This window comes from Helianthus annuus, chromosome 5 (assembly GCF_002127325.2).
Source record: "Helianthus annuus cultivar XRQ/B chromosome 5, HanXRQr2.0-SUNRISE, whole genome shotgun sequence".
NCBI classification, from domain to species: Eukaryota; Viridiplantae; Streptophyta; class Magnoliopsida; order Asterales; family Asteraceae; genus Helianthus; species Helianthus annuus.
In genome coordinates, this window is record NC_035437.2 from 115,163,026 (window position 1) to 115,172,082 (window position 9,057).

The 9,057-nt window shown below is 38.7% G+C and overlaps 2 protein-coding genes across 2 annotated transcripts; both read right to left on the reverse strand.

Moving 5' to 3' along the window:
• Positions 1–726: 726 nt before the first annotated feature.
• Positions 727–1,872, reverse strand: LOC110943520 (ATP-dependent DNA helicase PIF4-like). The gene has a single exon (XM_022185264.1). The coding sequence runs from the start codon at positions 1,870–1,872 to the stop codon at positions 727–729; it is 1,146 nt and encodes a 381-aa protein (XP_022040956.1).
• A 204-nt stretch (positions 1,873–2,076) lies between these two features.
• LOC110943521 lies at positions 2,077–4,730 on the reverse strand. The gene is made up of 2 exons (XM_022185265.1): positions 3,152–4,730; positions 2,077–3,062 (listed from the first exon to the last, which is right to left on the reverse strand). The coding sequence occupies exons 1-2, from the start codon at positions 4,728–4,730 to the stop codon at positions 2,077–2,079; spliced, it is 2,565 nt and encodes an 854-aa protein (XP_022040957.1).
• Positions 4,731–9,057: the final 4,327 nt, after the last annotated feature.

Below are 9,057 nucleotides of genomic sequence, written 5' to 3' on the forward strand. Positions count from 1 at the left end.
ATTTCTTATGTATATTAATAACGTAAAATCCATGCTAACAATTCTGACTTTTGTAAGTGTAAATAGAAGTATTAAAGGCACTAACGCTATTAGATAAGTGGTGCAGCTAAAGGGTTGTTTAGTGTGTGTGTGTAAAGTAGGGTAATAACCTCGTGAGCTGTAATTTCACCTAGGAGCTCTGAGTACACAATGTTTTTTTGTTTTCTTTGCCTCACAATTTTGTTGAGGTTCTATAAGGACTTTGAGACCCGTTGGGGATGTTGCTCTTGACAGAGCAACATATAGTTGGCCATGACTAAACACAGGTTGAGGCAAGTACACAACAATTTTTTTTAATGATTGACCTTGGCTTTTATTTATAGTCATTGCATAACATGTTTTAATTGGAAATTGTCGTCTTGTGAAGACAAAGGGCAAGTCTTTACTATTGTGTACAAAGCTGATTCTAGGTATGTAAAAACGGTGTCCTACAGCAGTGCCTGTAATTACATGTGCCTCAATAATTCTAGGTAACAACTTAGAAATTAACAATCTAGTACCGTTACACAAAACCAGATTTTTGATTGATATTGCGTAACAGAATTACAGGGGCATTCACTTTAAGTTTTAGGCAATGTGGGGGAATACCATGGATGTTCAATAAGTTAAGATATTCAGGAGGGTACATCATATCCGTTTCACCTCCATTTTGGGAGTGAGGTACCATGGAGTCGAGACTTAAGTACCTTAGCATTCTCCGGGGGAAGACGCGAGTATCATGTCATTTATCTGATCAGCAGTGTCATTTCTCGGGCATGCTATGGCTCTTTCGGACAAAGTAATTGATGTAGGAAATTTGAGCAGGTTATCATCGTAGACGAACCTTATTAACTCTCGCAGCCCATTCTCTCCAGATTGGATAAGATATTGCGCAGGTATGTCAATGAATTTTGATTCGGATGGTGATTCTTCATCAACTGCACCTATCTTGCCATCCCCAACATCAAGTATCCAATTGGAGAAGGATGTTATAGCTTCTTTTTCAGTGACAGTTGCATTGGATTGCGACAAGCGCATATTCTCTGTCAACATGTGAATGCTAAATTTGTCCCACAAATAAGACTTTGGTAGTGATGATGCTATGATTTCTGCTTTTGAAGCCTTTGGTTTGACTGGAAGTGTTTGTCTGAAGTCTCCTCCTAATAGAACAGATTTTCCGCCAAATGGTTTATCTTGGTTTCCAAGAACATCTCTGAGACTTTTATCCAAAGATTCGAAGCACCGGCGATCGCTCATTGGTGCCTCATCCCAAATTATAAGGGATGTTTCTAAGAGTAGTTGCGCAAGTTGCGTGTGTTTTTTTATGTTGCACAGAGAGTCATCAGTTAAATCTAGCAGGATTTTGAATCGAGAGTGGGCTGTTCTTCCTGATGGCAATAATAGTGATGCAATTCCAGATGCCGCTACTGCCAAAACAATCTTTCCAGTCGATCTAAGAGCAGCAATAATAGCAGTCCACAAATACGTTTTACCTGTACCACCATGGCCATATACAAATAAAAGCACTTGTACTTTGTCATTGACAGATTTAAGAACCTTGTCATATATTTTTCGCTGCCGATCATTTAAACCACGTAACATAATAATATTCTGGGCAGCTAGTGCCTCAAGATCATAACACCTTTCTTCCATAAGCAATCGGTTTCTAAGGGCTGCGACCATGGTGTCAGGAGGCATGGGAAGCCCAAACTCCGCGAGGGAGCGGGAGCTTGTGTTTGAATTAAGAAGCATTTCTATCTCATAGAGTACGTATTGTTGCAAATTTGGACCACAAAAATGTACGTTTGATGTTCCTGCAACTTGCCTTAGATTGAGAATTATGTCATCACTCATTCGTTCTCAATGTTCTTGCCACAATGCCAATGGATTTGATATCTCACAATATAGTAGCATGTGAACAAACAGGGCCCTAAGTTCTGCAGAAGTAGCCCAGCTAGATGCTTCTATAAATGCTGATGCCAATTCTCTATCATTGCCAATCAAACCCAACTTTTCGCAAGCAAGACGATACGTCGAACAAAGGACACCGGAAACTGTTCAAATATCCTCAAAGGAGCAACAACCAGTTTGGTGGCCAAGCAACAATCTCAAATAGAAAGGCTCGCCACATGTAGGATGAATATATGCTAATCGCCCAATCGTTGGATTTGTTGTTAACAATCTTCGGATCCACCCCTTTCCAGAAGGTTCCCACCTATATCTGGACACATAGTCAATGTATCTCAGATCTCTACCGCTAGGGTCTAATTGATTATTTCTCAACCATTCAGTCAAGGTTGTCTTACTTGTTGCTGGATTGGTTAGTATTTGTTGCAGTTTTTGATTGTCTTTAAAAGTAACATTCTGCATGTGCTCGAGGTGTACAGCCAACAATTGTACTGGTGGGTTTCTGTTGTGGAGTGAGAATTGTAGTATTCGCCATGCTGCCTCGTGAGGACATATGAATCTCCCATCGACAAAGTTATTGATCTCATTAATGTTTTCAACAACATTAGTGTCAGATTGTGATGAAGATTCAGCGGTCCTTGTGACAGCATAACGCACACGATCTGCACCTTTGGAGATGTACTTGAAAAGATACTTGATAAGCATACTCCATCCACAATATTCAACATTAATGTGGGCTTCGAAACGTAAACACAAAATTCTATTGTAAGGAACGACATATCCATTGTCAAGTGGTACCCCGCCTTTATCTACTTGAATGCCATTCGGCGATCTTTTGTAATGCATGTAACCTTGGTCGACAAATCTAGTAACATGTTCATAGGCTTTTGGGAATAACTTAGAACATTTACCATCTATCATGCAGGGAGCATTCATTTTTGGCAAACCGCAAGGTCCATGCATCATAGATTCTGTTACTATTCGATACAAAACTGGATCTGTTGTCGGGTTAGGAATTTCAGCGCTAATGAAGTTATCAACATCCTCTGCATTTTGTATCTTGCATTCCGGCGTAACCCAAAGAAGCATATGACAATGTGGAAGGCCTCTTTTTTGAAATTTGATTGTGTATAAATCTGAAAAAAGTAGAGGTCATTGGTGTTAGTACCTAAGAAACCAAAAGGAATATGTATGTTAAATAATAGAGCAAAGTTTAGGAGTATACCAGCTGCAACTTTCCCAAATGTCTCGTGTGTCTTCAAAAACTTGACTAAAGCTTCAACCTTCATTTGAAACACTCTAGCAATAATGTCCGGTCTATCTTGTGAGTTTGCGCCACCAATTCTATTCAAGTAACGCTTGATTTCTGGCCATTTGACGCTACATGTAAAAGTTATGAAATATTGTGGGTTACCATGTACCCTACAGATTGCAAGAGCATCTTGATAATGCTTATACATATATCGAGGGCCACCGGTAAAAGGAGACGGTAGGATTATTCTTTTTCCAACCTCACGGCCCTCGGTATCACCTTTCGAGAAGGCATCGTGGATACCACGCAAGAATTCAGAACGGAATTTATTTTGATTGGCACGAATATATTCAAGCCGACATTGCTCTATGCACACATATGCGTCGACCAAATATTGTTGAAAGAGACGACCTGCGTTTAATAACAACGTGTATGTATCCTTACGATCGTGGATCTGATAAGCATAAAACATATTCATGGTAAGGTTTCGATCTTTAGCCCGAGAATTCAGAGTCAATTGAAGTTCTGGAGACCAGCCTGGTTCCGCATAAGGGAAAAGAAGCGGGTACTGAAGAGGCATATATGATGAATGCAACTTGCTTACACGCTTTGCTCTGCCATCTTTACTATGTACCACGATATCATAGTCACTTGCTAAAGGGTCATTGTCTCGTACAATAGCACCAAGAGTACCCGCAACGGGTAACCCGTAAATGTTTTGTTTAGACTTGTTATAAAGGGTAATCGCAAACTCAGGTACTTGTTGTTGCGAGCAAAGGTCAGCCGCACTCTTAAAAAGGCGTACAAACTCATTGGTTTCGGCTAATGTACACGTAAGAAGTGAGACAACATCTGGGGACAATCGACGTTGATCATCACTATTAAAAAAACGAAGTCTATTTTCAACTTCGTGCAGTGTATCATAGACATACATTTGAAGGAACCTAGGTTTCTCACCCGCTGAAGCGCATAAAGAGCCAATCCAATGTGAAATTTGGCCAGAAACCTTAAAAACAAATGGACCAGCAGAATGGTTAATTGTATCATCAACGTCGGCACCAAATGATGTCATGGAAAACATGGAATTATACGCACGTATGTTTACCATGAATTGCGAGCTAGAATACAATTCTTTGATACATGATGGTGGCTCAACTGGAAAAGGAATGCGTACACTGCCTGCTTTGCAACACGTGTTATATCTAGGCCTTTGTTTAAGAGGAGATGATTTCAGCCGTTCTTCGAACCAGAAGAATGCGCCACAGTATTCGCATTCGTTTATACAATCTCCCAAATCAACGTATGAAGGGCCAGGCAACTGCAAAGCAAATGATGATGCTGATGGACCCTCATACTGTTCCATATCAGGCTGGACAGAAGTTAGAGATTGTATAGAACGTTGATTGGCGGCAGCCCGCAACATGCTTGATCGCCTTACCAGCTGACCAATTGTTTGCACACCAAAATCAGCAGGTTCATTTGAGAAAGAGTGCTCAACAGAATTTTCAAGTGCAAGAGCTTTTCGTTTTCTATCCAAAGAACGTGCAGCCATATGCAAACCTGATTTTGCAAACGCTGGCTTAAAATGGAAAAAAGCTTCGACTATAAAAGGAACAAAAACATCATATTGCGAAGCAATTGGAGAGAACCAACTTACAAAAGAGCACTTTTATCTCAATACTCGGAATGATAATAAAAAAACGAACACAGTAATATATAGACAATCTAATCTAATCAACATGCAAATGATAAAAAAGAACAACAAAAAAGTGTAAGGCCAATTCTAACTGAAAATGTGATCAAATCATGCTAACGAAAATTAGAATTTGGTCTATCATACATCCTAAACTAAAATAAACATAAAGACAAACACTTTGACAGAACAAAAGAAAATCAATATTTAAGAGGTGGTTGTCTAAAGCATAGCCATCAAGTAAACTAATTACATCATGAATTTCTATTCTTAACTTTTTTTTGTTATTACTTTACATTCTAAACTATAATAAGCATAAAAATAAACACTTTAATAGAACAAAAGTTGATCTTTTTTGGTTAGTTTCATAGCCTTTTGATACTAAAAAAATTGCACTTTACTCTTATGTAGGACAGGCAAACGGGTCGGGTCGGGCCAGAACAGGTTAGGGTCGAAATGGGTCAAATTTAAAAGGGTTGTTTTGAGTCGGGTCAGAGTTGGTCCGGGTTGGAACGGATTCGCGTTCAAACGGGTTCGAGTCAGATCGGGTCCCGTTCGAATGGGTTTTGGGCCAAAACGGGTTGGGTTCATTCTTTTCCCATTTCTAAAAACATGATTTCATAATAAATATACCTTTTGGTCAAGCCGATACAAAAACCAAAACCGGGCACACGCGGAGACACATTGTCGAAGATTATTCTGGTTTAGCTGGAAACAGAATATAAGTAATGATTTAAATAAACACGGTTGTAATATATACACAGTGTATATATAAAGTTTTTATAAACCTATCTAACTATAAGTTCTGTATTTGCACCAAGTAATCGAAAAAATACAGGTGAAATAATTTCCAGTTCAGTTTTGGTATTGAAATTATGAAAATGTTAATAAAGTATTTGGAATCCGTTTGCGGATTTGAGTTCTGGTGGTGCAGAATTTAATCTATTAGTATTTTTATGCAGTTGCCGTTTATTCAAATTTGATAAACTGAGTAGATATAATACTAATTCTATATAATTAAATATATAAACAAAACTCTACTTTTACCTATAGTGATCTGATTATAGGGGTGTTTGGCAATGCGTTTTGAAAGTGAATCTCTATAATTATTTGAAAGTGAATCTCTATAATTATGTTTACAAGTTGTAGATGATCAGTTTTCTAGTGTTTGGTATCATAAAATTAGTGTATGTGTAGGTGCAGTTAGATTAATTAGCTTAAGGGGAAAACAAAATTACTATAATATCCCCACTCAAACGTCGTTGATGCTATAAACTATAAAAATCAAAGGGAAAAAGTATCGAAAACGAAAAAGAAACCGAAAACAGAACTGAAACGAAACAACCAAAACGAAACAAAAAACCGATTCGAAACCGGCCAAAACGGAGCAAAAAACCGAATCGAAAACGAAAACAAAAAACCGAATCAAAACCAGCCAAAACGAAAGAAAAAACTAAAAAAAATAGAAACCGAACCGAAAAAGCGACCCAAACAAAACAAAAAAAACCAAGCTGAAACCCGTCTCGTGCTAAAATCCGTCCCGACTCAAAACTCGTCTCATGCGAAAACTCATGTCAGCCCGAAACCCATCCCGTGCGGGAACCCGTGCCGACCCAAAATCCGATCCGAACCAACTACGTTCCAATCCGAAACTCATCCCGGCCGCCTGAAATTCAATCCGAACCCACATTGATCCATTTCTTTGAATATGTCGACCCGTTTTGACCCAAAAATATTTGAGATCGAATTTTAATTGACCCATTTTGACCCATTGAGTAAAAATATCTTACCCAAACCAACCCATATAATTTAAAAAGCAACCCAAAGTGACCCACTCTGAAGGCTTTAAGTCAAGATTGCCCCCTCTACTCTTATGGTCACTGGATCGACTTTCATTTTTTAATCAAACAGAGAATTTCATCCTATACTAACCAAGTAAAAAAAGGGTAGTTGCACGGTACCCCTGACCGCGGAAGGGATCTCCCTTCCCAGTTCACCACCCGACAAGGATCCCTGGCGACAAATACCCATAGCCATCAAAGAGGGGTAAGAAACATGTTTCAAACCCGAGACCTCGAGTGTCCTCGGTCCGGCTTTAAAGCGGGTGTCGGTGGCCACCAAAGTTATACTAACCAAGTAAGTGGAACATAAATACCAATTTCATAATAACTTTTGTTATGGCTGTTTAAGAAAGAAACAACTTAAACCCTAGCTTCATAAAATTTAAATAAACAACTTCTAAGTTTTAAAATTCCAACTCCTAAGCCTCACTGAACATGTAAATCATTTATTTCCAATTCCAACCAAACAATTCTTAATATATCTCCAACATGTTGCTGCTAATCGATGAATAGAATTCAAAATTCAATATATACCAAAGAAAGAAAATAAAAGGGGAGACCAATCAAATATAAGCAATAAGAAACAAACAACAAAATAAAAGGAGCAGTTGAACAGCAACAGCAGTAAACCTGTTATATGTGGAAGAACCCCACCAATGGAACAACAGCAAACCTATGGAAGAACCCTTGCACGCCAAACCAGTTTCAATTCAAACTTCCTTTTTCTTCAATGAAAACACAAATGAATAGCATCATATTTGGTAGATATTGACAGCTTCATTACTTGGCACGCATTGCAAGTGTGGTGAAGATTAATGAGAAAACAAAGAAATCTGGGAAACATGTACACGCGGCAGCAATAGGGACATAACAACACAAAAGGAATAAAACACATACGTGGGCCGTGGCTTATATATCAGGGGGAAAATGAGCCTGTTGGTAAAGGAAAATGAAGCCCAAAAAGAAAACATTATAAAAGCTCAAAAGCCCATTTACAATTATACTGTTCATCATAAGTTTGTATTCATATAGATAATGATTAGAACGTGGATATCATTCACCATCCGACATCCTAAGTCCTTTCAAATTTGAATCCATTTTTTTTTCAGATATTACTACATCGATTAAATAGAACTAAGTTGCCATGCTTATCTCCCTCATTACTCTATACCGAAACCTGAGTCATTTTTTCTAAGAGTAAATTACGGTTTTGGATCATATGGTTATATCACTTTTACTAAATTAGCCAAAAATAGAATCTTTTTACATTTGTGCCCTCATGCTCTCTATAACTAACTATTTTGGCCCTGAGTCTAACTCCATCCTTACCTTGGTTAATTATTTGTCACATGCAAGTCACATGATGAGTATTTTGTAATTTCTCATCTCCTTTAAATCTAATTTCTATCATCTTCACATCATCATCTTTTAACCCAGATCTTCAAGAACACATCATCTTCAAGAACACATCATCTTCAAGAACACATCATCTTCAAACCTAGATCTTCAAGAACATGACCACCTTCAACCATCAGCATCATCCCCTAACCAAAACCCACATTTCAGTTTCATATCTTCATGAACAAATCAAAAACAAAACCCAAATTCAAGAACATCTTTTCTTCACATATTAAATTCCGTGATCTTCAACAAATTAATATGAATTCTAGATCTGCAAAATTCCAACATACAATCAAAAAAATTAATATCCTCTTCAAGAACAACAAATATATATCCTCATCACAAACAAACTCACTGGCGAGTTCCCTAACCTGAGACAACTCAGTAACCTTAACTTCCTCGACATCAGCTACAACCTCATCTTCGGCAACCTTCCGGCGACGGCGACGGTGACATTCCGAGTCAACTTAATCGAACTAACAATGAGAAACAACTCTCTTCAAGGGAATATTTCGGCGAGTTTAGTTAACAATTCCGTTTATCTTCAAGTACTAGACCTGAGTTACAACAACCATCACCGCCACTTGAGACTCGAACCACATAGCGACTACCACAGTCCCCTAGCACCGCCGCGCGCCGCCGTGGGTTCAGGCAGAACCCTAGATGTGCTCCTGCCTTTTACTTTCGTGACAACCACCCAAATCCACATTGGACTCCCACTAATTGATACTGAATTGGAGATACGAATGGGAAAGAAGAAGGGTGGGGCCACCACCGTGCACCACCGTGCGCCGCTACCTGCGGCTGCCATGGGTGGCTAGAAATCCATTGGTTTCATCTCTCTCTCTTTCTCTCTCTCTCTCTCTCTCTCTCTCTCTCTCTCTCAATCTCTATGGTAACTACACACGCAAGTGTGTGTTATGTCTGGTGAAATGGAGATAAGA

What these genes read in the sequence shown, in the direction of transcription:
- LOC110943520 (XM_022185264.1), bottom strand. Translation starts at nt 1,872, where the DNA reads ATGAGTGATGACATAATTCTCAATCTAAGGCAAGTTGCAGGAACATCA.
- LOC110943521 (XM_022185265.1), bottom strand. Translation starts at nt 4,730, where the DNA reads ATGGCTGCACGTTCTTTGGATAGAAAACGAAAAGCTCTTGCACTTGAA. An exon ending in ATTTGGGAAAGTTGCAGCTG is followed by an intron (nt 3,063 to 3,151) that starts GTATACTCCTAA and finishes TACTTTTTTCAG; the next exon opens with ATTTATACACAATCAAATTT.